This window comes from Alternaria postmessia (assembly GCF_024291825.1).
Source record: "Alternaria postmessia strain BMP 2775 chromosome Unknown scaffold_29, whole genome shotgun sequence".
Classification (NCBI taxonomy): domain Eukaryota; kingdom Fungi; phylum Ascomycota; class Dothideomycetes; order Pleosporales; family Pleosporaceae; genus Alternaria; species Alternaria postmessia.
Genome location: NW_026260102.1, coordinates 169,457 through 197,135, shown reverse-complemented (window position 1 = coordinate 197,135; position 27,679 = coordinate 169,457). Strand labels below are relative to the sequence as shown.

The window sequence follows — 27,679 nt, the reverse complement described above, 5'->3', positions numbered from 1 at the left end:
CCTGCGCCCATAAAGTCGAATACATGTCGTAATAGTAACGCCGCCCAATGCAAGTCGTTTTTAGATATCTTCCCCATTTACGCGACATTCAAGTACTCCAGCTTACGCACCAGTCTTTCGAGACTTGATGCTGTTCGCCCGTTCCTTCCTCTCATTGCGCCTGATCCTCTCTTTTCGCTCTTTCCGACTATCCGCCCTCGCATCGTGGGCCGTACCTGTCTTGGCTTCCTTCTTCTCGTCAACCTCGACCAGCCAGTCGTTCTCACCCTCCTTGTTCTTGCCCTTGTAACCCCATTTGGGTACCCACTCGCCAGAAGCCTCGTCGTATACAAGCTTGCCGTCGCGCTTCTTGTCCTTGATACCCTTCTTCGCAGCGAACTTCTCCCACTTGGTCTTCTCAGCAGCTGTAGGGATGGGCTTCTCGCGGGGTAGAGGTGTGGTTGGGGCAGGGAGGACAAGGTGCACGCCCTCTGAGTTTGACTTGATTTCGCAGGTAGAGAGAAGCTGGTTGATGAGGGCCTGTGCAGCATCGCGGGCAGTTGCAGTGAGAGTTGCTTCGTCGGCGCTGGCAGGGACGGGGTTTGGGTCGTTTGCGAGCAGGTTTCCCAGGTCAAAAGTAAAAGGCGTGGGCTTGTTCACGGCGATGGGGCTTTGTCAAGTCAGCAACGGCGAAGTAGGGGACAAAGCAAGCATGCGACGTACAGTCGGCTGGAGACGGTCGAGTCTGCGACGGAAGCTGCGCCGTTGGCGTGAACGTCCATGGCGCCTCCGTTGATTTCGTCGACGAGGTGAGAATGCGTGGGGGAAACAGCACCTAGCGCGACGCCGCCGTCCATTTCTGTGTCTGACATTTTTGAATAGTTTGGGTGGTTTTGGTAGAATTTCACTTTGCGCGCCTGCCAAAAGTTCAGAATAAATTTCGGGTCCGTGCACGAGCGGCGGACCTCCGAGGCTCTGACCATCACAGAATTCGTCTCTAGCATCTCCAATTCGCCCATTGCGGAGGGCCAGCGCCTCGATCACCCGTCATGCCGCCCTCAACATGTCTCCGCAGCCTCTCGCAACTGTCACTTGATGCCGGCGCCCACAGCTGCATCGCCCCGCGCCTGCTACGCCCACAGACAGCCTGCTTTTCCACATCGGCCGCCCGCTATGCTGTGGTACAGAAGAAGAAGGGCATGACCGCCGCCCCAAAGAAGGGTGTCAAGTCTCTGAACACCAAGAAGGGCAGGGGATCCGCAGCAGGCGATTCCGGCAAACGGCCAGCACAAGGAGAGCGGAAAGCCCAGCGCAAGCGCATTGTTCTGAGCAACGACAACGCACTAGAAGTGTCCTCGCTCCAGGACCTCAGCAAGGAAAATGTCCTCAACGAGCAGAATGAGGGCAAGGTCATGGGACTGCCACAGGAAAACGTAGTGGATGCGCTGAGAGCCGTCGAGGCGTTCAAGACGACCCAGGGATGGAGTCTGTTTAGACGGCCGGCAGTGTTGATGAGGAAGGAGGCCATCGAACTCGCGAGACTGTTCAAAGAGGCGGAGAGCTCTAAGAAGACAATACGACGGATTCTGTCTGGACAAAGAATGAGTGGGAAGAGCACATTGGTACTCCAGGGTCTGACGATGGGTATTCTGCGGGACTGGTTTGTGATCAACCTCCCAGAAGGTACGTGTTGCCATGTCAAGCAAGCGGGACTGTACTGACAACTTTCAGCCCAAGACCTTGTCAACGCTCACACAGAGTATGCACCACTCCCGAACTCAGAACCAATGCAGTATACCCAAGACGCATACACTGCGAACCTTCTCCAACAAATTCTCCAGTCGAACGGAGCATTCCTCGCGGCGACGAAACTTAGCACACAACCTGAGCTACCTCTCCCGCTTCCTGCAGGTGCTACACTAAAAGAGCTGGCAGCGCTTGGAATGGCCAACCCCGAGGCATCATGGCCCGTCTTTGTTGCGCTATGGAATGAGCTGTCTCTACCCGGTCGTCCACCTATTCTTCTTGCAGTCGACGGTCTATCACACATCATGCGCCACTCTGAGTACATGTCTGCGGAAGTGAAGCCTATTCATGCTCACGACCTGACTCTTGTCCGCCATTTCGTCGATCACCTTTCAGGTCAAAGAAAATTACCCAACGGCGGCATGGTGCTCGGCGCAACATCGCGATCCAACGCACCCGCTTCCCCAGCGATGGACTACTGCATCGAAGCAGCCGAGGCCCGCCAAAAGGGTGCAGGCAAGCTACCACCATGGAACCCCTACAAGAACGTAGATGCACGCGTGATGGAGGCTCTCAGGGGTCTCCACAACGACTCGACTGAATTTGACATTATCAACGTCGGCGGGCTAACCAAGGAAGAGGCCCGGTCGATCATGGAGTACTATGCTGAAAGCGGCATGTTGCGACACCAAGTCAACGAGGGCTTCGTAACGGAGAAGTGGAGCTTGGCGGGTATGGGGAACATTGGCGAGCTGGAGAAGGCCAGTGTCCGAATGCGGTTGTAGGTGTACTATACTGTATCACGATATGTAAAGCACGTGTAGCAATGTCAAGCATCATCTGGTCTTGCTAATTGCAAAGGTACATCCAAGCCAACAGTCTTTCCCATCGCTCCTATCCATATCATCAGATACTCATCCGCTGTAACGTTTCTGTCAAGAGAGGCTTCCATCACGCCGGCCGTCTGACACGGATGGATGAAAAACACAGGTCTGTTGGTGGCCGGATGATCCTATGAAGATCAGTTTGATACCGCGCATGCAGTTGCTTGTCTCACAGTAATAGTGATGCCTCCAATGACACCAACGTTCTCAGTCTGTGCCTTGAACTGCAGCGGGACCAGATGCTCGTACAAGGTAGTCATGGTTGGGGGATACCGGTGCTGGGGGTCACGAATGCTGATGTACAGCACGGGCACGCGATAGACTTGTGACAAGACAACATCGTAGTCTACAACCGGCTGGGGTACTACGGTGGTGTCGAGAGCTTCCTACCTGAATTGAGCTCTTGTCGGCAGATGTTGGGCACCCACCCACCTCGTCGTGCTCTACTACCTCATCCACTTCAGTAGCGTCTCGATCCTGCACAGCAGGTATACCTGCAGGGCGCGGCAGATGCGTGGTAATGTTGAGATATACGGTCCCATTTCGGTGGATCTTCTCCACGGATAGCCAGTCTTCCTGCGCGCTACCCTTGAGCTGGAAGCGTCGCTGCAGCCCATCGCAGGCGCGCTCAAAGTCTGCGTCGCCGAGATGAGGAAAAGCGGAGAGCATGCTTTTTCGCAATGTTTCGTCGAGACGATTCTTCGCGGAGTGCTCTGGACGAACAGCATGTCATAGCGAGTAAAATGTTGGGCGGTGGCCAGCTCCGGGCCACTCAAGCAGGGCCGCGGGCTCGCCACGCGCAAATCGGCAGGGGTCGAACGCGACTTCCCCGGCTCCAGGGCTTGGCTGCCTGGAACGTCGTCTAAACCTCGAGGCAGCTGAGCGGCCGTTCAATCTCAGTCGAGCTTAGCGGCCCAGAGTCTCCGCCCTTACTACTTGTTTCTATCGTTCGCATCACTATGCTGCCTGCCTAGACACTGGCAATCCACGCGCCCGCATTGACCCGTCAACATCTCGACTCCACTGCTCTCCGTTGTTGTTCAAGATGCCGGCGCAGACTGAGAAAAGTCAGCTCAAGCGAAATCGCGTACGTCGCCTGTCGCCTGTCGCACGAGGCCATGATGTGAATGAGGATGGGCGCTGACGCTTCAATTATTGTAGTATTCCCAGGGCGAGGAAGCTGAGCCCAAGAGAACTCGCCACTCGCGCCTGTCGCCGCCTCCTAATGGCCGTCTTAAGCAGGGACCGTTGCCTTCGCCCGTCACCCACAAAGAATCCACTGGAGACGCCTCGGAAGGCTACCAAGAAGGCACACAGAGCCCCCCACCCGGCAAGTCAAGTCAGGCAAAGGGCGGGCTTAGTTCGCCCCCATCCGACACCCAGCCCTTTTCGCAGTTCGTCTACCCACCCGAGAGCCGAACATACGCTGTAGAAGATGAGGAGGACGAAAAGGTCTGGGGCTACCTGGTGCCCATGGAAGGCCAGGCCGAGGATGTCCTTGTCTTGCGCAAGCGAGAGGCCTGTCCCGTGCCTTCCGCGCTCGTTGGCAAGACTGATGGCACAGAGCGTGTAAACAAGGAAGAGTACAAAGGTCAAGAGGAAAAATACGAGAATGAGAAGCAGGAGCGAGGTGTTCCGTCAGGTGGTTACCTTATCGGTCGTCACCGAGAGTGCGGTAAGTTGCGCTACCATAATATCACTCTGATGAACGCTTCTCTGACGATGTCACAGATCGAGTTCTCAACTCACCGACCGTCTCGAACCGTCACTGTCTGTTTTTCATGGAGAAGAAGGGCGGCGATACCATTGCAGTGGTCGAAGACTTGTCTGGCAACGGCACATTTGTCAACGATACTTTCGTCGGACGGAACAAGCGACGCGAACTGCGCGAAGGCGATGAAATTGCCATCTTGGACCAAGCCCGCTACGTCTTCAGGTACCCGTTGAAGCGCAACACCCACCGGTTCCGACAGCAATACACTATGCAAGAGCAATTAGGCAAAGGACATTTCGCTTCGGTATATCTTGCCGCAGAAAAGTCGTCAGGCGTACGGTATGCAGTGAAGAAGTTCGAGAAGCGCACCGGTCCTGGCGAGAAGTCAAAGGTTGAGGGTCTGCAGCAGGAAATTGCCGTGCTCATGAGTGTCAGCCACCCGGCGCTGCTCTGTCTCAAAGACACTTTCGATGAAGACGACGGTGTCTACCTCGTTCTCGAGTTGGCCACTGAGGGCGAGCTTTTCAACTGGATCGTTATGAAACAAAAACTGACCGAGGAGGAGGCACGAAAGGTCTTCGTGCAACTGTTCCAAGCGCTTAAGTACCTGGTAAGTGTTCAGACATCTGTGTGGTTCCTTGCTAACGATTATCAGCATGAGCGCAACATCGTTCACAGAGACATCAAGCCTGAGAACATTCTGCTCACAGACAAGGAATTGTCTATCAAATTGGCTGATTTCGGTCTTGCCAAAATCATTGGCGAGGAATCGTTTACGACTACCCTATGTGGAACCCCATCATGTAAGTCGCCTTTTTACAATATACGATGGCATGCTAACGTTTCTCAGATGTTGCGCCTGAGATACTGGAAAACTCAAACCATCGACGTTACACCAGGGCTGTCGATGTCTGGTCATTAGGAGTTGTACTGTACATCTGCCTGTGCGGCTTTCCTCCATTCTCAGATGAGCTGTACAGTCCAGAGAACCCATATACTCTCTCACAGCAGATCAAGATGGGCCGTTTCGATTATCCATCGCCGTACTGGGACTCTGTCGGCGACCCTGCGCTGGATCTTATTGATCGTATGCTCACAGTCGATGTTGAGCAGCGAATAACGATTGATGAATGCCTGGAGCACCCATGGACTACGCAGGGCAAGATCAGCGTCAACGACAGCACAGACGGTCTTACAGGCGCCATCTCCAAGCTTGATTTCTCCAAACGCAAGGTGCAGCGAGAGCGTACCATGCTCAGCAGCATCAACGACATTAAGGTATCTCGCGTTATCAAAGGCGCTGAAGGCCAAGACCCAGTCAAGGTGTATGAGAAGAACGGAGTTGAGAACGGCACAAAGATGAACGGCAAGACTCACGGCGTTGCAGAGGTAAGACCTGCCGATCAGCGAGATCCCGAGGAGTTTGTCGAGATGGGCGGCAAAGGCGACCAGACGCTGTATTCAGAAGAGGATGACGGTTCCCGTTATGCGACGGACCAGAGCCTTGCATCTGCACAGAGCAAAGGGAAGATCAACTAGGGCAGCATTGGAAGATGGTGTGATATTTCATTCAAGCGGAGCGTCTGGCGTCTTGCGGAGTTTAGTTGTTATGATCAACAGGAGTTCTACAGCAGTACAGGCGGACGTGTAAAATAGCGGGTTAACGGCAAGCACACGTTTTGCGGTCTAGGTCTTTCCACCGAGCATAGCGTAGTAAAGAGTAAATTCTGCACCATGACGATATCTGCTTTTGGGTCCTGGATGAGGTGATGTACCCTCGAGCCAATGACACGAAACAGTGTACGATGACAGCAATCTGCTTCGCATGGTCTGTCAGTGGTGCCACCAGCCATTCTCTCCTTGTCAGGTCGGGGACGCTAGTATCCGCATGCCGGTCCCTGCCAAGACGTCGACACCGACAGTCCAGTCGGATACCGCCCTGTACGGCAGAGGCGACGACTCATTTGTATGATTGGATACCCTGGTCCATGCGCGCCCTCGACTTCTGGGAAATTTATTGAGGCGCGTTCCCCGTCAACATTGTCCTTCAACCACGCTTTCACTCCTGTCGTTGCTTCTTGTTGCCCATCATGGGTTTTCTCGCCAACGTCGCCGGCCCCCTTGGCAACTTTACCTCCAACTCGTCCACGCCCGTCATCGTCGCCGCCGGCTTCGCCTCCTTTATCCTGATCGCCGTCGTCCTCAATGTCTTGAAGCAGCTGCTGCTCAAGAACCCCAATGAGCCGCCTCTCGTCTTCCACTGGCTGCCCGTCATCGGCAACACCGTCACATATGGCATGGACCCGTATGCGTTCTTCTTCGCCAACCAGAAGAAGGTGTGTAGGACGTGCAATGGCCGAATTGAACACAACTGACTGAAAGTAGTATGGCAACGTCTTCACCTTCATTCTCCTCGGTCGCAAGATGACGGTGTGCCTGGACACCACTGGCAACAACTTTATCCTCAACGGAAAGATCAAGGATGTCAATGCCGAGGAGATCTACTCCCCACTCTGCACACCGGTCTTTGGCAAGGATGTCGTCTACGACTGCCCTAATTCGAAGCTCATGGAGCAGAAGAAGGTACGCATGTCGTCTTCTGACCACGTCAATGCTAACACAAAGACAGTTTGTCAAGTATGGTCTCACCCAAGAGGCTCTTCGCTCCTACGTCACTCTCATCACACAAGAATGCGAAGACTTCATGAAGCGCCACGAGACTTTCAAGGGGCAAAAGGGCACTTTCAACGTCCCCAAGGTCATGGCCGAGCTCACCATCTACACCGCCTCTCGTTCGCTCCAGGGTGAGGAGATCCGCAAGTCGTTCGATTCCAAATTCGCTGAGCTGTACCACGACCTCGACATGGGCTTCTCACCCATCAACTTCATGCTGTCGTGGGCCCCGCTTCCCCACAACCGCGCACGCGACAACGCACGAGAGACGATGATCAAGCTATACTCTGAAGTCGTTCGCAAGAGGAGATCGGGTGCGGCCAAGAAGGACTCACACGACATGATCTGGCACCTGATGGACTGCAAGTACAAGGACGGCACACCAGTTCCTGAGCATGAGATTGCCGGAATTATGATTGCGCTGCTCATGGCTGGTCAACACTCGTCATCCTCGACCATCTCCTGGATTCTGCTACGCTTGGCACAAAACTCACACCTGGTAGAAGAACTCCTTGCTGAGCAAAAGTCTATTCTTGGTGAAGACCTTCCACCTCTGACCTACGAAGACCTCCAGAAGCTACCCCTCCACGCTCAGGTCGTCAAGGAAACCCTTCGTATTCACGCTCCGATCCACTCCATCATGCGCAAGGTCAAGCAACCCCTCGTTGTCGATGGAACCAACTACGTCGTACCCACCACCCACACTCTCATGTCTTCGCCTGGTTTCTCCGCTCAGCTCGACACCCACTTTGTCAACCCCGCTGTCTGGGACCCGCACCGATGGGACCCCGAGCACCAACAGTATGACGAGGAGCGCGACGATGCCGACCAAGAAAAAATCGACTATGGTTGGGGCGTTGTTTCCAAGGGAACAAACTCTCCCTACCTGCCTTTTGGCGCTGGAAGGCATCGTTGCATTGGTGAGCAGTTTGCTTACCTTCAACTGCAAACCATCCTCGTAGCATTCGTGCGCGAGTTCAAGCTGAGGAATGTAGGTGGCAGCAAGGACATTGTTGGCACCGACTACTCGAGTTTGTTCTCCAGGCCATTGGCTCCTGGTATTGTGGAGTGGGAGAGGAGACAGTAGAAGCTGTAATGACTTCTCTTCTTTCCACTTTTTACGACGCATTTCGGGTCTTAATGATGGGTGGATGTAGATATTGGGGCTTTTCAGGCATGAGATTTTGGTTCTGTTCATGTGAACATAGACTTTGGGATTAGTATCTTAGTTAATACCTTAGGGCATTTGAGGATAAGATGTAATGAAGACAACATAATAGTTTCGTGTGCGCTTAAACATGTAATATGTTATTCGAGTTGAATGCCGAGTAAGGCCGGATTAGTTCCATGTTGGTATAGCCGAGGAGATGTCGAAACCTTGCGGTTGGTCTAGCGGAACCTGGGGCACACGCATCATCATTCGACCATTACCTTTATACGTGTATTGTCAGTCTCGCTATAAAGCATCGATTCCCGCAATTGCCTTTTCGTACCGACCAATCCATTGCATCATTTACGTGAGCAATTGAACAGACAAGCGAGGAGCTGTGAGTTTGGGATTCTGCTAAGGTTACTGGAAGTCGCAATTCTGTGCAGTGTAACACGAAGTATATATAAACACTTATTTAGTCGAGTTCCGTCAAAGGAAGAACAGAAGAACAAGAAGAGATGGACGATATTCAGAGACTAGCTGGAGATTACCCATGGGTTCAAACGCCGCTGGTGGTGAGTGCACCAATGCGACTGATCGCTCTAGCGGACATGGCTGTTGAAGTGTCGAAAGCCGGTAAGTCATGGGAGAAAAGAGCTAAATCTGTATCACCTTTCAATCCACATAACTAATTCGTTGACTTACTAACGAATTCGCACAGGCGGAATTGGGTTCATAGGCGCAGGAACAGATGTCTCAGACCTAGAATCCCACGTCCGCCACGCACAGGAACTACTCAAAAGCACCACGTTACAAACACGGCATGGCACCTTACCAATCGGTATCGGATTTATCAACTGGGGAGCGAACCTCGAGATGGCTATCCCCATTATCGCCCGACACCGACCTGCAGCAGTTTGGTTCTTCGCTCCTTCCTCCATAATCTCGCTCGTGCAATGGACAGAAAAGAGTAGAACTGCTTCCCCAGAAACGAAGATCTGGGTCCAAGTAGGTAGTGTGACAGAAGCTGTCGAAGTAGTCAAACAAGTGCAACCAGACGTCCTCGTTGTGCAAGGAACAGATGCAGGAGGCCATGGCTTAGTAAAAGGGGCAAGTATCGTAACGCTGTTACCAGAAGTCAAGGACACATTGGAAGAATATTTCCAGAAAACCCAAACTCGGCAAAAACCAATCCTTATAGCCGCAGGAGGAATTTCCGACTCCCGCACCTTCGCCGCCGCCCTGACCCTCGGCGCCTCAGGTTGCATCTTAGGAACGCGTCTACTTGCCACGCCTGAAGCCAACATAACCCAGGGCTACCGCTCTGCTGTCCTACGCACCACCGACGGCGGCCAAAGCACTGTTCGTACCAAAGTTTACGACTCGCTACGTGGCACAAATTGGGCTGAGACACACAATGCGCGCGGGATCATTACGCAGAGCTATGTGGATGCAGTAGAGAAGGGGATGAGTCAAGAGGAGAATACAAGGCTGTACAAAGAGGAGATGGAAAGGGGGGATGAGGGGTGGAGGCAGGATGGAGGGAGAATGACGGCGTATGCTGGGAGTGGGGTGGGGTTGGTTCGGAAGGTTATGCCAGTTGGTGATGTGATTAGAGAGGTTAGAGATGGGGTTGTGGGTGTGTTGGAGAGGGTGGAGAGGAGGGCGAGGATATAGTGTGAACTCGCAAGATGGAGATGTGATTCATCCAAATATCAGAGATGTACATATAAATACATGTATGTTTTGTCGTTCGTTTCTCTTCAAGAACAATTGGAAACACGGCGTGGGTTGAGATGCGAATGTACGAAGCTAGGATCGTCGCCCAGATATTTTGACACTTGTGAAAAACAGAGGAGTACGTAAGCAGTACTCACTCGTGCGCCTCCAGACCCTACCGCCCATATAATCCTGAAGTCAAAGTTCATCCCTGATTCACACTATGCTTCTCCCTACAACTCATGCAATCTTACATCAGACGAGCTTCTGATTTGATACTTGGAGTCTTGTATCCGATTAACAAGATGCCCAGGTCCTTCCTACAAAGCCTTGGTTGCGCGGTACCTTCCCGTCTTGAGGTTGAAGGCACGCTGGTCCTTCAACCACCGCCTGTATCCAGCAACGCTACCAATCTTCTCGCCGTAGTAATCCGGTGGCGGGTTGGCCAGCGAGGACGCGGTAGGATCGACGCGGTGGCGCTTGATGCGGTTGAAGAAGGCGGAATCTTTCTAGACAGGAGATGAGTATTCGATCTCCAACTCTTGCCAAACAAACAGCATTTCAACTTACCCGTGTGAATTCGCCAAGTACACCCCTGTAAGCCAGATTGAAGACCTGGTTACCAAAAATGGGCCCAATAAGCCATCCCACGGCCATCATACCCAAGGTGCTCAGTCCCATGAGCATGAAGGGGTCAAAACCACCGAGTTGGGCGGAAAGGGTGGCATCGTAGCCATTGTTGATCATGGTGGTGAGACCAAAGTATGTCACGCCTACTGCGCCGACTCCAGAGCAAGCCTGGCCGATTCTCCGGCGCGTGCGGCGTAGGGCGAAGAAGGCGTTCCATGTAAGTTGGGGTTGTGCGCCGGGCGAGTTGTTGGCGACGGGCTGTGCGGGGGCAGTTGATGCATGTCGTGCTATCGGCCTGCTGGGGAACGTGGTGCGTGAGGTAGGAATCGGGCTGCTGCGCTGTTGTTGTTGCCGGAGCCTGCTTGGTCGTGTGCATGTGGAGAAGGAAGTCGCGGCGGCAGTTGACGAGGGAGCGAGGATGGCAGGCGAGAATCGGCTGGCAAAGGCCCTCGCTGGGCACAGTGCACTTCGTGTGAGCATCTTGGATGTGTCTCGGACGACGGTGGGGCTGCGTCGCTGAGGTCGCTGAGGTGTTTGCCAACCTTCCCGTTGGATGTCAGTAGCTGCAGATTGCGCGCCTTGGCGATTGCGGAGAAGCGTTGTGCACTCTAGTCGCCGATGGCAATGACGCTGCTGATTGAGTATTGCGAGGATGCCAACAACTAGTCAAGCTCACGATTCGGAGGATTTCGCGTCTGCGCTTAACGTTGACGAGACGTCATTTCTTCTTCTTGCTCGGATGCTGCTGACTCATCCGTTCCGCCGTCTTCTCCATAGAAACCTTGCGAGCGGCGCACAACCCATGTCTTGGAGAACTTGACTTAGACTTTGTACGTGCTGTTGCCGCCCACTGTCATGGCGAGACAAAACCATAATGCTGCAGTTTTCCTATAGACTGTGTCTCGGCGACTGCCAATTGTCGAACCTACACTCGGGCTTGGGCTTGGCGCGTCCGCGGTGCAGAAGCTTTCTTGTGAACTTGGCGTAGACTCTGAATCCAAGAATATCACATGTCTGCAAGACAATCAGGCTATCGTCGTGGATGCGCACCTCAAGTCTCGGTCTTCGGGTATGGACCATCAGCATGTCTCTGTCCAATGGCCAAACCACGCATGCTGCGTGGGATTCTTGGAAGGTATATCAAGAGGACGGCACTATAATTGAGCTGCTCGTGGAGAGAGCAACAATATTCTAACCCTGCCGTTGTTCTATATCAACCTATTATCAACTGCCTTCAATCAATTATTGCTTATGCCGTCGGTCCGCCCCCGACCAACCTCCCTCATCATACCTCCCACATCAACAACTCTATGGCGCGCCCCCCGTCCACCTACGCCGCGACGTGCGACCTACCCGTCGATGTATACGTCAATCAACTTCGATCATAAAGCTCCCCCCGTGCCAGCCTTATCCTACTGGGACCCCGATACGCCGTCACCACTCGCATCTACCTGCTCACGAGACTCGTCAGACTCACCAATGAATCCGTATCTCGCTCCACCACCAGATGTCCTCAACCAACTACCTGTACTTACTCCCTAGGGCGACACCCCTTCTTCCTGCGTCTCCACTATCCATATTTGACAGTCCGCTTTCACCGAGGGCACTGACATTTCTCCGTACACCTACGCCCACACCAACCAGAACGACGTTCCTGTTACCAGCCTCGCCTCTTCCAGTAACCTCTCCATTCCTAACCCCGAGCTTTCTGTTCCCGCGGACGCCGCCTCCTTTTCCGGAACGAAAGAGGAAGGTGTCCGTGTACGATGTTGTCAGGGATATCGCGGAAAGGAAGGGTAGCGTTGGTAGTATGGTGAGAATACGGGAGACAATGAGGTTGGAGTTCTACCAGTCACTGTTCCTCAAGAGACAGAAGGAGATGGATGACCGTTCAAATGATAAAAAGAAAGGAGAGGGAGATCGATGGAAGATAAAAGGCATCTGGGGACGGCTGGTTGGCGGGAGAGACAGCCGGTTAGCCATGGAGGAGAAGGAAATAGTACTATTTGGAGGCCGCGTGAGGATATCTAGGCTTCAAGGCATAGTCTTTCGAGACTCGTCTTTGCCAAAAAGGTAGTTGTGTTGTGTAAAGCGTTTTCTAAACTGTATGGATTTCCAGAAAATAACGTCCCATGTTCGAGGGCCTCGCGGTAGTTATTGAGCTCTAATTCAGTACGGATTTCAAAGTAGACTGAAAACTTCCAGAGTTCGAGTGACGTATACGTCAAGTGATCATTGGCGCACATGTAGAGAACTATGGTAGATAGTGGCAACATGATGTCGTTGTGCTAGCGAAGAGTGTGTGTTGGATCCACGGCACTCTCGGAAGTTGATCGACGTAAGAATCCCGGAAGATGTCACGTTTCTTCGATGCGCAACCCAGTTTGGAGGAGAAATCTTGAGGAATAGAATCGCGATAACTTTAGTGTAAATGACGTACAAACTCGTCATTCCGTTGAACGAGTTTGTGGTTGGTGACTGTAAGGGAAACTTGATAGGCTACTGGCCCCGAGTCATTAGTATGAAGAACCATCTTCGCGATTGCTGAGCATTGTTGAACACGTTCATTGCGACAAAATCGATTTGCGCAAGATTCAGGGTCCATGGTGATAAAGGCGTGTACATGCGCATACAGGCCTGACTCTCGGCGGTATTGTTTGGAAAAACCGCCAACTCGGTGCGAGCGGCATGTCGTACTGGGGGCCACGGCCGCTTATGCGGCGTGAAAGTCGGTCAGAAATTCTAGCGCAAGGCACACTGTGGTCAGAACGCAGCAAGCTGGTTTATGCTGCAACTACGGGTTATATCGTTGTGACATTTGCCGCCGGTGACGAATTACCAGGGGAGGAACGTCACTCTCCGTGGCCGTGGTGAGGAACGAGGTTATCTGGAATCCAGGTTCAAGTGGATGCCGGTGGATGACAGTGGATCCTAGGGGGGTCCCAGACGCGGATCGAAGCACCCCAACATACGACGCTCAGACAGGTGTTTATCAGTGGAGCAGCGCTAATAGCAGACAAGCGAGCGTTGGCAATTCGAATTTGACAATATTGAGATAAAGGATTCTGGTGGACCCTTCGTCCTGCGGGCCTGTATACAGTCGCCAGGCTGACGGATCATGGTGTTGTGACAGGCCTGTCGACTGGTCCGATATGGGACGTTCCAAGACATTCAAGAAATTCCAAGCAAAATTGGCAAGATATGAGCTAAGGCCATTGGGGAAGCAAGCGAGCGGGGGGCTCGTAATTGGCTGCGATTCCTGGGGCAAAAATTGTGGTTTTTCTCGGGCATCAGCACGGTGGATCTGGGAGCCGTTGCCGTTGGATGGTACGTTCGCAACCAAGTGTCAAACAGGCGCGACATCGCACCTCTTAAGCAAAGGATTCAGCAAGCTCGTCCCCCACGCGTTGATAACGTTGTTCTCGAAGGGGGCTGGTGGAGCGCAAAAGGGCCTAATCATCGAGGCAACTGAAACGAACGAGGGATTGTCGTGCTAGGATGCGCACTTAGATGGGCAATGTAACGCAATGGTGCCGTACTCATTACGCCCCATGACACAGCACACGCCGCAATCACGAGCGCTTGGCCATGCCTATTCGCGGTATTCGCGATGGCAGGACGGCAGCGCCTCGCAGCGCCACCGATGGAGTGGTTGACAAACAGTATTGTTGGAGAGGCATCGCGTCGCGGGCTAGCCGAAGCGGAGATGACGGAAGCGGAGGGGCTAGGCCTGGACAGGCAGGTACACATGAACGTGGGGCACGTGAGGGGCTTCTCCAGACTGCACCAAGTAAGCGCGGCCATCCGACTGCAGATAAGACGGTCGCGCTTCACCAACCTCGATTCGCCAATAGAGGCAGCTGGCAAGGAAAGCGGCGTTGGATCCGAAGAAAACCGCGGTCGCCAAGGGAGCCCAGCGCTGCAATCAGCGTTCTAGAAAATGTGCTAGAACGTTGCTAAACTCGTACCTCGCCTTCACTCGCACACTCGTTATCAGTCCTCTTTGGGCCCAATCTCCGCCCAGCGACCCGGTCTGACCAAACGACACCAAGGGCCCCCTCGAAGCTCGCGCCAAGCCCTATACGCCACCGGCCGATTTGCTGTAGCGGGGAGGTCCCAAGCTAATCCCAAGACCCACCGCGGGGCGCCAATTCACCGTCCCTGTTAGCACTATCCGCTTGCGGCCAACGCTTGTCCTGGTCGTGTGCAACCAGCCAACCAAACACGACGCCAGCCTATCAGTCGTCCGCCTGGCCCTTCACTGTAATGGAGGGATGCCAAGAGCGGTGCCAAGCTCCCGGCTCGTGCGCCTTGTGCATCAATCGACGAGGGTCCCTGTCGCCTGTTCCGTGAGGACCATCTCCAACCTGGACTGGATAAATGTCAATTGCCTCCCCCTCCCGCTGATCCATATCTCCATAAGAGCAGCCGCTCCCAGGGTCTCTCTCGTCTTCACCAGTCTTTCCCATCCCCAGCACTGACCTGTCCAACCGCCCATCATGGACCACGAGAAGGCTCTCCCGCCTGATGAGAAGACCAGCGTCCCTCACCCAACCATTGAGAGTCAGAGCGAAGATGTTGCTGACTGGCGTGACGGTGAGGACTTCATGACCCGCAACGGTCTGAACATGAAGTCCTTCCAGCGTCGTCCCCATGAGGGCGGTTTGATCGAGCTCGACAAGTCCATGAAGACGCGCCATCTTCACATGATTGCCATCGGTGGTTCTATCGGTGCTGGTTTCTTCGTTGGTTCCGGTGGTGCTCTGGCCAAAGGTGTAAGTTGTACATGTCTCCAATATCTTTGAATATCAACTCACAGCTTCTACAGGGTCCTGCCTCAGTCCTGATTGATTTCTCAATCATGGGTGTCATGATCTTCAACGTCGGTAAGTAATCGCTTCACGCCTCTGTATACTCAAACAGTATTGACTCTCCGTAGTCTACGCTCTTGGTGAACTCGCTGTTATGTACCCCGTCTCCGGTGGTTTCTATACCTACTCCACTCGCTTCATTGATCCTTCCTGGGGTTTCGCCATGGGCTGGAACTACGTCTTCCAATGGGCTATTGTCTTACCTCTTGAGCTTCTCGTCGCCGGTCTAACAATCCATTATTGGCCGGGCGCTCAAGAAACAAACGTCGCAGTCTTCATCACGATATTCTGGGTCTTCATTGTTTTAATCAACATCTGGGGCACCCTGGGATATGCCGAAGAAGAGTTCTGGTCGTCTTGTATCAAGCTGGGTGCCACCATCGTCTTCATGATCATTGCCTTGATCTTGGTCCTCGGAGGAGGTCCCAGCAATGGCATGTACTCTGAATACTGGGGAGCTCGTACTTGGTACAACCCGGGCGCTTTCCAAAACGGCTTCAAGGGTTTCTGCACTGTATTCGTCACCGCCGCTTTCTCCTTCTCGGGTACCGAACTTGTTGGTCTCGCTGCCGCTGAGACTAAGAACCCTCTGAAGTCCCTTCCTGGTGCTATCCGTCAGGTCTTTTGGCGAATCACCTTGTTCTACATCCTCGGTCTCACCTTTGTCGGACTTCTTGTTCCCTCCAACGACAATCGTCTGATGGGCTCCTCTTCCGATGCCAACACCTCCCCCTTCGTCATTGCTGGCAAGAACGCTGGATTGATTGGATTTGACAGTTTCATGAACGTTGTCATTCTCATCTCCGTCATCTCCATCGGTGTCTCTGGTGTATACGGTGGTTCTCGAACCCTCACTGCTCTTGCCAACCAGGGTTACGCTCCCAAGTGCTTCACCTACATCGACCGTGCCGGACGCCCTCTGTACTCTGTTGCCTTCATTCTCATGTGGGGTCCTCTTGCCTACATGAACTTGGCGTCTACTGGTGAGACTGTCTTCAACTGGTTCGTTGCTCTGTCCGGTCTTGCTGCTCTCTTCACCTGGGGCTCCATCTGCCTCGCCCATATCCGCTTCCGCAAGGCCTGGGCTTACCACGGACACACCTTGGATGAGATCCCATTCAAGGCTGCTGGTGGTGTTGTTGGCTCCTGGATTGGCATTGGCATCATTATTGTTGTCCTCATTGCTCAGGTAAGATTCTTTCCCTTGAACGTTCATGTAAACAATTATGCTAACAATGGGTTTAGTTCTACACTGCCGTGTCGCCCATTGGCAAGAGGCTTGGTACCGCGACCGATTTCTTTTCAGCTTACCTCGCTGTCTTCGTCGTTGCTGCTTTCTGGATTGCTGGATACTTCTGGAAGCGTGAGGGATGGCTCCGCACCGCTCAGATGGACGTTGACACTGGCCGTCGTGAACTCGACTGGGACCTCATTAACAGGGAGCGCGCCGAGATCGCCACCTGGCCTGCGTGGAAGCGTTTCTTCAACCGCATCTTCTAAGCATATATTCCTATATGTTTAGTACGTGGTTTGTTGCACTTACCAAATGTTTTTGAGTTGGTCATCAATTGATGATGTTATTCATCGTAGATTGATACGTAATGTTCGCCTCCTAGAAAGGTGACCTTGAATGTTTATATACCCCTTCCTTCAATACTTCTATTGTCCTTTTATCTTCGGTGATTATGTGACCTTCGCATTATTTTGACCGATGCGTTTTCTCTATGCCATTCTAGTTTCTTACTACGCCTGAATTAATCAACCACGGGGCCCATAAGAAAAAAGAACAAATTCTCTCTACCATCGAAATACGGACTCAAACACGACACCCAGGCTTTTCCCTAGTCATTGCAGTAAGTACATGCCTAAGCGAGCTCTAGAACACATCTTAACTTCTGACTTCCTTGCCTCTTCCTTCACTCTATTTAACCGAGCAAAGGAATTGTTTTCGTATATGCTAATTCTCCATGAAGATATCCATATTATCCATCCGATTCCAAATTTGTTTCGCATAAGCATCTTTTCTTAGCGCGTCTAGGTTCTCCTTTACGTCGGGCACTATCTAGCCAGCGTAAGATATGGCGAGGCGTCAACCACGTGCACGAAGACATAGAAACTTGTACCATAGCAGAACGTAATCTCATTGCAGTTCAAAGCATCGAGGTTCATTGGCGGCCAAATAACACTCTTTTGTTGTCTTCTCGCAGCTTTTTGACAAAAGCCCGCAGAATGGGTAACTTCCCCGGAACCCATAGAACCCGTGTAGAAAACATTGTGGCCAGCTACGATAAGATTGACGACCTGTTGTTGCTCTTTGCTCAAAGCAGGCTTCAGACTGGACGCGTGGATTGAGAGGTCCTGCTGGTTGCGTGTACGTTTTGATTTCTGGTCCCAGGCTCGAATCTAGCTCAATTAGGGCGTGTTGCGATCCATGCTGCTCAGCCCTGTTGGCCATGCGACTGCCCGGAAGCGCAGTTTGTGAAATGGACGTATATAATTCGATCGCATTGCACTTGAACTTCGTAGAGACCATAGGAAAGATACGACCTCGCCTGACTTCCCACCGAGAATCGCATAGGACGCGATGCGTTGAGTGGAAAGCAAAATCGACGCTATCTGGGTGAGATTCTTCGCGAAATTCGTATGTCATAGGTTGATTGCAAAAGGTTGATGGTGATGTTGCGGTTTTTCGAAGACACATTGAGAGTCATGCAGCACGATGTAAATATGGTGATGGGTTCAATGAAGCCCACAATCTCTCTTAGCAAAGTACGTTGTACGGTGACATTCATTGGAGTAAATCAAGATTTAAGTCGTTACTATTCAAATAATGTGAGACAGTCACAAAGGCTGCGCTAGAATGCTTGACCGCGCACAAAATATCCATCATAGTCTGCGTGCTTCCAGAGTGCATTCTCCGCCTGGCGCACTGCTAGGCTTCGGATCTAAAGTCTTTCCATCCGCCTTCTACTTGATGTTACGACACCCCTGATCAATGTTAGTCTTCTTTCATCCGGCGATAAAAGGATCAGTACCTTTGGGATCCAAAAATCGACTTCCTTCCCTGTTCTTTGTCTTCTTATTGATAACCTCTTTCGACCTGGGTTCGCTTCTGATGGACAGCAGAACAGACGGCGTGAACGATGCAGTTGACGTCAAAATAGGTAGAACAGTCGGTATCTTTGTAGTCTTAATAGAAGCCTGCGCCAGGTCGTCTACCAGTTTGGGCTGATTCGTCAGTAATCTAACCGATGCATCGTTTTTTCAGAGGCGGCTCACCCAACCTCTCGCGCATCTGGTACTGTTTGAGTTCTAAAGCCATGCGATTGTTTTCTTCATTGGGCTTCCGGTTCTTCTCTTTCTCGTTGCGAAGTTCGTCCAACACTGTTTTGAACCGCTTCTCTGATACCATCTTCGGTGGCACGGGCTTCGGTGCAGGTGTAGCGTCTGGCTTATCTTCCAACGAGTCTTTCAGACCTTGAGTTAGAAAGTCGGTGGATACACCGCGGTCGAGTGCACCGTCGACACCTGATTTGAGATCGTCGAGTAGACCCTTGAATTTGCGCGGAAGACCTCTGTCAGCATCGAGACTGGAGAGACGGTGACGCAGAGTCTTTTCAAGCGCTTGTAACTCCTTGTATTCCTTCTCTGGAGTGTTGGAGTCATTGGAACGCTTGTAGGTGCTGGACAGACAGCCATAGGTTGTGCGACAGGCTCGATAATCTGCCCTATCGATGGATACAGAAGGTAGGAGTTCTTCCATATCTACATAATGTCAGTTTCTATATCACCTGCGAGCTTGAGTTATTACACGTACCCTCTATGATCTTGCCGATCTGGCCGTGACCGATTTGGGAAGCAGCCATTGTAGGATATCTAATGGTATTTGTGACCGTTGAGATGCGTATAACGAGTAGGACCGCTGGTAGGTCAACTTGGCTTGAGGATCGTCGCTAGTGCGACTAGGAAGAGGAAGGATTACAAAAGGTGTAGAGGTGAGGGTGTTTGCGCTCTGGCAAAAGTGGGTCCCGCAAGCGGAACCGTAGGAAGGAAGGAAGAAACAAGAACCACAGCAAGTGCAAGCAGAGATGTTCTGATGCTAGCTAGCTTATTCTGCGCTGTTCGTCAACTGGTATCCATCAACTCCGCTTGATAGTCATTGGTAGATCAGAGCTTTGAAACGGTATGAGTGAAGATCCACGACAGACAATGTCGCTGAGTAATGGCTTGACTCTCACAACACTCTCAGTTTTAGTGACTGCCATTCTGAGTAATGTCAATGACCATACCAAAAGAGGATAATGTGTTTGATGCAACATGACGTCGCTATGCTTCAGTGAATTGTCTAATCTTCCAAATAACTTTGCCCGTTGCACATGCTGTCAGGCTTTTGCGCAATAGAAATGGTAAGTACAATCTTTGTCTTGTATCGATCGATCTCATCCCGAAGATCTTTGTGTGACCAGAACCACTCTTCACCCCGATCCATGTTCATGAACCTGCTGTAGAGATCTTGATAGAAGTGGCGGCCGAGAAAAGCCATCATCTTGGTAGTGTCTAAGGTGTCCTGTGGCGAAGGAGGTGGTATCGTAGCACCAAAGGTATGTGATGCGGACGGTGCTACCTTTGCCACTGCTTTAGGCGGGTGTGCAGGCAATGCGATACGAGCGCGACGAATGTTCTCGAGCCCCACTATCTCCATCGTGTCGAGAACGGTGTCCGACGCTTCCTTGCTCACACCATGAGCCTCTAATTTGCAAGATATATGTTCGTCAACCCATGAAGATAGCTTGGGTCCCTCGCAGCTCATGTGCGCATCTACTGAAAGCATCTCGAGTTGTCCTCCTGGCTTGAGCACACGCATACAGTCAAAGAATGATCGCGCCCAATCATCGTTTCGAAGAACGGTCGCGGCTGTGCGCGAGATAACGGCATCGAAATAGTTATCAGGGAAGGGCGCTGAAGACGCAAGGGAAGGGGTATACAACGAATGGTGGTTTAAAGGAGCAGGATACGTCGTAGCGGGGTGGCTTTTCGTGGAGGATAGTGTATATACTGTTACCGAAGGGTACCGGTTTGCGAGCATCCATCCGTCCGCTGCAATAGTTAGCATTAAAGCCTCCTCAGATCAGTTGGAGCATGAACTTGAACGAACCTAAGGAGCCATGTATTTGAAGAACTCTCCTCTGATCTGCTGGCCGACTATTGCTGAGTAATTCATGAGCGGGTGACTGTAGAGGTTTATTCTGTGTTAGGCGCTGGTAGGCGGTCAGTGCCCACAACCGCTTCTCGAACATGATCTCTTGGTAACTTTCGTCGTCGTCCAAACCATCCCATTCCTCACTCAAGCGTGCAGACATGATGCGAGTACCAGCACTCTCCATCTTGGCTAACGCACGGGTAAAGGGCGTTTGAGAGACCTTGACGCTTTGATCACGTTCGTTACTCTGTCTGCTGCCGGTCCGCGAACCGCGCTCGACTGGTTCAAAATATGGGGTGTGTGACACCGGTTGAGATCTGAACGGAGCCCTGGCAGAGCGCGGCTCATCGTAAGCATCTTCTGAGAGGGTAGTCTCGTAACCTGAAGCACCGGAGAAGACACTGTTGTTGGAATGAGTAACGCTGGATTGGTTGGACGAGGCACGGGAAATCGTAGAGTATTGTGACTTCCTGTCTATACCACATGTAAGCATGCTACCTGTGCAATATCATTCTCGCTCCGTGCTCAACTGAGCTATTCAGAGCTTTGACGACTACTCCAACCGTGCCGTCTGTAGATTTGGATATTATACGTACCTGATATACTAACAGGGCTTAGCATTCCTGAAGACATATTCATGGAGACGGGTGTTGGTGGAAGCCCAATAGAAGGGGGAGGAGTTGGCAGCGGTGGCAGAAAATGATGTGGACGGAGAGTTCGAGACGCCTGCTCAGAACGTTGTGACGGTGGTCTTCCGGGTGCTTGCTGCTGTGTTTCCAAGGGAGCCGTCGGTGGTGCTGGTCCTTGATCGAGCTCTAGTTCTAACTCTGGCTCAAGTGCTGGCTCCTTTTGACGCTGCGTCTCCTTGTGTGTTGACAGTGGCGCGATCTCCTGGATGCCCTTCTTACTGCTCTTGCTAAACCATCCGCCAAAGCCGGTCTTCCCTCCAGATCTTGAGTCTGATAGACCTGGGGGATCTTGACGTTTGCTGCTGTGCGTGCTCCCTGAAGATTGCGAAGTTGCGGAGAACGACCTTCTGGAAGTGTCATCTTCCCTAGCCTTTCTTGCCTTGCGGGCGCCTACTGTCTCCGCGTGTTGAGGAGGGACATCAAAGGTTGGAAACATGTCGACGACTTCAATACAGAACTAATGTTGCCTCCAGGCGGGGGGATCTTCGCTCGATAATACCTCATCTTTCCCGCCATGTTGCAACACGTACCACACTTTAGGCCAGCTCGCACACGGGAACGACTCTCAATCTCGCCAACTGGGCCGGCTAGTGTGTCTAGTCGGATTATAGTAGCTCAGTGTTGGGTACCGTAAGTCAATTGTGGTTGGACGCCTGACAGACCAGGGACGCCCGGTTCCAGCCGACATAGCGCCGAGTTAAGCGAAATGTCCCCATCGATAACAGCGCAGATGATGATCGACGAAAGTGACCTTCCCAACCCACTCACTCGGAAAACAAACAACGAACCAGAGGGGCACCAGAAGAAAACAACACCGAGAGCTCCGCGCATTCTGCACATCACTGCAACGCCATCACGCAAGAATGTCACTACCGATAACCTGCAACACGATACGCACGACCCACGAAGGCCAGTTAATCACATGTGCGCCACCAGCCACTTTTAGCGCCTGCTAGACAACCGCTTACCTTCCCCCTTCATGAAAGTCCCGGAGAGCGGCAAATCAGCCATTGGCGCGAACAGAGATCGCGGCTCCAAGCCATCGTTGGGACATTATGCGACTCGTTAGAACTTCTCGGAAGACCCGACAATCAGGTACCTTTCGTACCTGGCTCCTGTTGTAGCCTTCACCGATGCATCATCGACCCTGGACCCCGGAAAATACAGAACTGGGTTTCGTAACGACTAGACTCTTTCGCGAAGGAAGCCGACACACGTCGAATTCCAGCAGCCATGATATTATTCTCGCTGGGTAGTTGAAGAGTCGAAGCTGGTTCAAAGCAGATAGACTATACGGCACGGCACGTTTTCACCATACTACGGATTGCGTGACTCGCCTTCGCTTTGTGGCTTGGTAGAGGTTACTTAGCTATTGGTAGTGGATCGTTCGATGCAGCCCACATCCCGAATCCGACAACCGTGTTAGTGCTGGTGAAATGTCCAAGACAGACGGTTCTCAATTGGCGCATACGCGGTCATATCCCACCGAAGGACGACAGGTTGAAACAGCTACACCTAGCCGTTCGACTTGCCTTAACGGAACGGCAGACTTTTCCGCGCATAGTGTCTCCCACATCCGCTCAATCTGTCTCCATCTCCGATCGCGGAGGATGCCTTATGTGGCTTACCACGAACTCCATACGGGATGGTTACGGGCACCTGCATGACGCGAGCACACCTGCTACGCTCCACCCCCCTGCACTAGGTGTAGCCTCCGCATATTGTTGCTTGGGCATGGCAAATATATCTGGAGATCCATCTCCGTTGTTACCTGTGGATTAGTGGTCCAGTGTTGCTATACCATCTCAGTTTTTTCGCTTTTGGTTTCTGGAAACATCATGGGCTTCATCGAAAGGAACAAGGCTGCTCTCAACGATGTGGTTTCTGCTTCCTTTGTGGGCAGGTACTTCCATCTTGACGGGTCAGGACATGTACGTCGTCCCTAAGACTTTGAATGCAAGACATAACACTGACTATCGAAGCCCAACGAGATCAAAAATGCGAGGTTCACCACTGAGCTACGCGCTGGCCTGACAACCTTCTTCACTATGGCATACATCATTGCTGTCAACGTGAGTAAATCCAGATACATGTCAAATTACAAGCATATGGTACAACCGTACTAACGATACTACCACTTCCAGGCCTCCGTCCTCACAGACTCTGGTGCTACATGTGTTTGCAATGACCCTGTCGACCCAACATGTCTCAACGACGAAGCCTACTCTCTCTGTTTGCTCGAGATCAACCGTGATTTCGTGACTGCTACTGCCGCGATTGCGGCGCTCGGCTCATTCCTTATGGGCGTTCTTGCGAACCTCCCTGTCGCACTCGCACCAGCCATGGGCCTGAATGCGTACCTGGCATATCAGATTGTAGGGTTCCACGGCACCGGTCCAATCGACTACCGCGTCGCAATGACTGCTGTGTTCGTTGAAGGCTTCATCTTCGTCGCTCTCTCCCTCGCTGGCATCCGTCAATGGCTGGCTCGAATCATTCCTGCCAGTATCAAAGTCGCGTGTGGTGCAGGTATTGGCCTCTTCCTCACTTTGATCGGACTTTCATACTCGGCTGGTATTGGTGCTATTACGGGAGCCAAGGCAACACCCCTTGATCTTGGAGGTTGCTCTCCTGAATACCTCGACCCGGACACTGGCTCCTGTCTCTCGCATAAAGCAACCAACCCAAGTAAGTGCTCCTGTATGAACTACACATGAGGCACATACTGACTTCGTACACCCAAATTCAGCCATGTGGCTCGGCTTTCTTGTGGGTGGTGTCTTTACAGCTCTGCTCATGACTTATAAGATTCGTGGCTCAATGATCTTTGGTATTGCGCTAGTATCCATCTTTTGTTGGCCCCGGGATACTTCAATCACCTACTTCCCACGCACGACAGTTGGCGACAGCCGCTTCGAGTTCTTCAAGAACGTTGTCGCTTTCCATCCGATCAAGCATACGCTATTGGCACAAGACTGGGATCTGTCTAACGTGGGCGGGCAATTCGCTCTGGCTGTCTTCACCATGCTTTACGTTGATATCCTGGATGCCACCGGCACGTTGTACTCCATGGCTCGTTTCTCAGGCGTTGTCGACCCTGACACGGGTGACTTCCCTAGGAGTACAATTGCTTACTCGGCTGATGCTATCGCCATCTCCATCGGCTCCCTGTTTGGATCATCGCCTGTTACCGCTTTCGTTGAGTCTGGTGTAAGTGCTGTATCTTGACATGTTTTGTGCCACCATACTGACTTTTATAGGCTGGTATCCAAGAAGGCGGTCGCACAGGTCTGACCGCGATCACCACCGGTATCTGCTTCTTCATCTCGCTCTTCTTCGCGCCCATTTTCGCTTCCATTCCACCCTGGGCGACAGGAGGAGCCCTCATCTTAGTCGGATGCATGATGATGCGTGGTGTTCTAGCCATCAACTGGAATTATCCTGGTGATTCCATCCCAGCCTTCGTCACGCTGATGTTCATGCCCTTTTCATACTCGATCGCATATGGACTTATCGCTGGAATTATGTGCTTCGCCATCATAAACACCTTCACGTGGGCTCTCGGTGCCATCTCAGGGGGACGCCTGCTTCCGCCAGACTACGACAACAAGGAGTACTGGAGCTGTAAGTCTTTCCACATGCCGCTGTCTTCCGCATATGATGCTAACGAGGGTTTACTCTAGTCCGTTCAGACTCGCCACGCGCCCAACCTTGGTTCATCCGTGCAATGAAGGGCGACAAAAAGTTTTGGAGGCCTCAGGATACCGACTCGTTTGAGCTGGAATCTACAGAAGCACGCATCGAAGCCCACACTAAGGCTTAGATATGTGTAGTCACTGCTATCCACTTGATAGACTGTCCCTGTCCTGTTTTTGATCTTATGATACCAACGCTTAATTTGGGTTGTGGCTGTCGACTCACAGCCTCACTAGACCATATAGATGGAGTCATTGATACATATTATCAAGTAATGATCGAAGCCATCACATTCGTTCCTGAGCCATTACGTCTACTCATAGAACACCAAGCATCTAACTTCTATACTCTGCCGCCCTGGTGCATCCGCGGGCGTGTTCGGATCCGCAAAAGCAGTGTGCGGTGTTCTTACAGCCACGCCCTTCTTGCCTAGGGCCATACCTTCTCCAAAGCTATCGTAACACTTGAGCAACAGAACTTCCTCGGGCGTCATGTCCTTTTGATAATAGAACTTGTGGTTGTCGTTAGGTGCCACAGACATGGTCTCACCCTTGACCTCATAGCCGTCGGTGGACGTGTAGTTGTTGGGATCTGGAAGAACCTCTTTACCCCGGTCGTCGACGTCCATGGAGTCAGCGCGCTTAGGGTAAAGAAGGTTTGTAGCAACAAAGTCGGATGATGATGTTGTTCTCCAGTCAATTACCGCGAGAGGATGGTCTGAAGCAGGGTTCTCGATGGGTCTCCATACGTTGATCAATTGCCAGCGGCCCTTGATTAATCGCTCGGCTTCTTCTGGAGAAAGATGACGACGAACACGTGCTTCTGCTGCAGCTTCCGTCTGATCTACATGGACTTGTTGGACAGGCTGTCGAGGAGAATTCTTGTCTCGTCTTCGTATTGTGTGGTCGAAGATGACGACTTTCTTCACGCCAGGAAGCTTGTCACGCAGTAAAGCTTCGACTTCAGCGTAATAGCCCTCTCGTACTGCCGCATCCTCGGTGAATAGCTTTTCCTTTGCGGGGTACTGGTATACTGCGAAGCCTGAGTTATCGGTGTTGAACTCATGTTCGCGGCCGCGAAGGTTGTGGACGGATCGTTCGTGCCACTTGTGCGAGAAGCTGGTGCCGGGTCCGTCAACCTTGGCCCATGGTTTCCCAGAATAAGAGTCGGTATCAATGTGGGAGAAGCTTGCCGTGGTCATGCTGATTGATTGGGCTTCAGAGTGGAATAAGCGATTGCGCGCGTGGTTTCCTAGATGGATGTTGCTGGTTCGTGTCGTTCTGATACAGGGTGCAAGTCTCCTAGCAATGCTCATAGGGATGGTTCAGCTGTGATACAAACGGAAAGGTAGAAACAATTGAATTAATGGGGTTTATGTATGGTCCTCTGCTTAGAAATGAGGCATGACGCCATGTTGAAGTTTGGCCGATGTGCTCAGAATGTGACCAATCAAAGTGGACTTAGTTGCTGGAGGTAAAATCGTGGTGAGAGTCGCGTGCTTTTGTGGCGAACATGGTGCTACGTAATAGCCTACATGCAGACGAAGCGGACTTTGCTTATACCCGATTGGCTGTGCGGGGGTTGCCTTGGGACATGCGTGCCGTCACTCTCTGATGCCTTCCGTCTCATCTCGAAATTATGCCACGATATGCTGTCAGCGACGATGACGAGCCACTTGAAGACAAGACGGCAGCCCTCACCCTTAAAAACAAGAAGACGGAGCGCATGAAGCGCAAGAATGCTACGAGACAGCAGAAACGCGATGCCATTGTGAACATTACCAAGCTGCCTACCGAGCTCATTCTCGAGAGCCTCAAATATCTCCGCCCCTGCGACGTAATCGATTTCAGCTTAGTCAATCGCCGCTTCCAGAGCCTTGTCAAAGCCAACGCGAATATCATCGGCGACGCCATCATCGCACGGCGCTACAGCATACTCATCAAATGCCTCCCGACGCCCAGGCTCCTCGCCGACGTCGACCCTGCAATACAACCCCTCCTTGTCGACCCCGCGCGTCAGAAGCAGCTTAATATACACAATCGCCCGTACCAACACATTCAATCGCCAGATGCACACCAGCTGTGCACCTGTCTCACCTGCATCCTGACGTGGAATAATCTAGGGCTAGTCCTGGACTTTGCGCACTGGCAGGACTATCTCGATTCTGGAACCCCACTCCCCATCATACCGCGTGGGCAGATACCAGAGTGGAACAAGGAGCTGGTAGCGCGCCACGGACGTATCGCTCGCAAAGCCATCGAGAATTCGCTATGGCACGCCGTCATCCTGCAACGGCACCTTGATTCCACCGTTCGCGCCATATGGCGGCACTCGAAGAACAGAGGGAACAAACGAGTCCATGTTGACATGACAGCTGCTGAGGCTGCTGAAGAGACGGATGCTTTTTTGGCCAAACACGGACCGCCGAGTTTGGAGTTTCCATATCAGCGGGATGAATACTACATGCTTGAAGCCTATCTACCAAACCGGTGGTGGAGGAAACAAGATGCATATTGGTTCTACACGATCGGTGGGCAACACGAACGCGATCTAGAACTCGTCCAACGTTTCGCGAAGCGCTAGTTGCTGTCACAAGTCTTGGTGCGAAGAGATGAGTATTCATACGTAAAAGCAGTTCGCTGAAGCGCAAGACGAGGAATGCAAGAGATTCAAACATGACGCCAGACCCAACCATAAGCCCAATGCAATGTGATCTAGCAACTCTGTA

General features: G+C 52.1%; 13 protein-coding genes across 13 annotated transcripts; 7 read left to right on the top strand and 6 right to left on the bottom strand.

The window, feature by feature from the left end:
* Window positions 1-102: 102 nt before the first annotated feature.
* On the bottom strand, window positions 103-851 carry J4E82_005506 (uncharacterized protein; the record flags this gene model as incomplete). Its single annotated transcript, XM_051731770.1, has 2 exons — window positions 103-649; window positions 703-851. 2 exons carry the CDS (start codon window positions 849-851, stop codon window positions 103-105), a joined length of 696 nt encoding a protein of 231 aa, XP_051588499.1.
* Window positions 852-1,028: 177 nt separating this feature from the next.
* On the top strand, window positions 1,029-2,510 carry J4E82_005505 (uncharacterized protein; the record flags this gene model as incomplete). The annotated part of the gene is made up of 2 exons (XM_051731769.1): window positions 1,029-1,662; window positions 1,711-2,510. 2 exons carry the CDS (start codon window positions 1,029-1,031, stop codon window positions 2,508-2,510), a joined length of 1,434 nt encoding a protein of 477 aa, XP_051588498.1.
* A 44-nt stretch (window positions 2,511-2,554) lies between these two features.
* On the bottom strand, window positions 2,555-3,278 carry J4E82_005504 (uncharacterized protein; the record flags this gene model as incomplete). Its single annotated transcript, XM_051731768.1, has 3 exons — window positions 2,555-2,737; window positions 2,783-2,995; window positions 3,042-3,278. 3 exons carry the CDS (start codon window positions 3,276-3,278, stop codon window positions 2,555-2,557), a joined length of 633 nt encoding a protein of 210 aa, XP_051588497.1.
* Window positions 3,279-3,654: 376 nt separating this feature from the next.
* On the top strand, window positions 3,655-5,862 carry J4E82_005503 (uncharacterized protein; the record flags this gene model as incomplete). Its single annotated transcript, XM_051731767.1, has 5 exons — window positions 3,655-3,696; window positions 3,771-4,284; window positions 4,341-4,933; window positions 4,979-5,126; window positions 5,174-5,862. The coding sequence occupies 5 exons, from the start codon at window positions 3,655-3,657 to the stop codon at window positions 5,860-5,862; spliced, it is 1,986 nt and encodes a 661-aa protein (XP_051588496.1).
* A 551-nt stretch (window positions 5,863-6,413) lies between these two features.
* On the top strand, window positions 6,414-8,083 carry CYP51B (Sterol 14-alpha demethylase; the record flags this gene model as incomplete). The annotated part of the gene is made up of 3 exons (XM_051731766.1): window positions 6,414-6,659; window positions 6,709-6,906; window positions 6,953-8,083. 3 exons carry the CDS (start codon window positions 6,414-6,416, stop codon window positions 8,081-8,083), a joined length of 1,575 nt encoding a protein of 524 aa, XP_051588495.1.
* Window positions 8,084-8,664: 581 nt separating this feature from the next.
* Window positions 8,665-9,823, top strand: J4E82_005501 (uncharacterized protein; the record flags this gene model as incomplete). Its single annotated transcript, XM_051731765.1, has 2 exons — window positions 8,665-8,782; window positions 8,868-9,823. The coding sequence occupies 2 exons, from the start codon at window positions 8,665-8,667 to the stop codon at window positions 9,821-9,823; spliced, it is 1,074 nt and encodes a 357-aa protein (XP_051588494.1).
* Window positions 9,824-10,185: 362 nt separating this feature from the next.
* J4E82_005500 (uncharacterized protein) lies at window positions 10,186-10,975 on the bottom strand (the record flags this gene model as incomplete). Its single annotated transcript, XM_051731764.1, has 2 exons — window positions 10,186-10,374; window positions 10,436-10,975. The coding sequence occupies 2 exons, from the start codon at window positions 10,973-10,975 to the stop codon at window positions 10,186-10,188; spliced, it is 729 nt and encodes a 242-aa protein (XP_051588493.1).
* A 4,019-nt stretch (window positions 10,976-14,994) lies between these two features.
* Window positions 14,995-16,866, top strand: INDA1 (Amino-acid permease inda1; the record flags this gene model as incomplete). Its single annotated transcript, XM_051731763.1, has 4 exons — window positions 14,995-15,270; window positions 15,324-15,381; window positions 15,435-16,555; window positions 16,612-16,866. 4 exons carry the CDS (start codon window positions 14,995-14,997, stop codon window positions 16,864-16,866), a joined length of 1,710 nt encoding a protein of 569 aa, XP_051588492.1.
* A 1,386-nt stretch (window positions 16,867-18,252) lies between these two features.
* J4E82_005498 (uncharacterized protein) lies at window positions 18,253-19,232 on the bottom strand (the record flags this gene model as incomplete). The annotated part of the gene is made up of 3 exons (XM_051731762.1): window positions 18,253-18,311; window positions 18,646-19,131; window positions 19,184-19,232. The coding sequence occupies 3 exons, from the start codon at window positions 19,230-19,232 to the stop codon at window positions 18,253-18,255; spliced, it is 594 nt and encodes a 197-aa protein (XP_051588491.1).
* Window positions 19,233-19,711: 479 nt separating this feature from the next.
* J4E82_005497 (uncharacterized protein) lies at window positions 19,712-21,691 on the bottom strand (the record flags this gene model as incomplete). The annotated part of the gene is made up of 3 exons (XM_051731761.1): window positions 19,712-20,463; window positions 20,522-21,040; window positions 21,163-21,691. 3 exons carry the CDS (start codon window positions 21,689-21,691, stop codon window positions 19,712-19,714), a joined length of 1,800 nt encoding a protein of 599 aa, XP_051588490.1.
* Window positions 21,692-23,093: 1,402 nt separating this feature from the next.
* J4E82_005496 (uncharacterized protein) lies at window positions 23,094-25,078 on the top strand (the record flags this gene model as incomplete). Its single annotated transcript, XM_051731760.1, has 6 exons — window positions 23,094-23,150; window positions 23,238-23,327; window positions 23,400-23,943; window positions 24,005-24,465; window positions 24,516-24,879; window positions 24,939-25,078. The coding sequence occupies 6 exons, from the start codon at window positions 23,094-23,096 to the stop codon at window positions 25,076-25,078; spliced, it is 1,656 nt and encodes a 551-aa protein (XP_051588489.1).
* A 186-nt stretch (window positions 25,079-25,264) lies between these two features.
* Window positions 25,265-26,152, bottom strand: J4E82_005495 (uncharacterized protein; the record flags this gene model as incomplete). Its single annotated transcript, XM_051731759.1, has 1 exon — window positions 25,265-26,152. The coding sequence occupies one exon, from the start codon at window positions 26,150-26,152 to the stop codon at window positions 25,265-25,267; it is 888 nt and encodes a 295-aa protein (XP_051588488.1).
* Window positions 26,153-26,589: 437 nt separating this feature from the next.
* J4E82_005494 (uncharacterized protein) lies at window positions 26,590-27,534 on the top strand (the record flags this gene model as incomplete). Its single annotated transcript, XM_051731758.1, has 1 exon — window positions 26,590-27,534. One exon carries the CDS (start codon window positions 26,590-26,592, stop codon window positions 27,532-27,534), a length of 945 nt encoding a protein of 314 aa, XP_051588487.1.
* Between the last annotated feature and the right edge of the window lie 145 nt (window positions 27,535-27,679).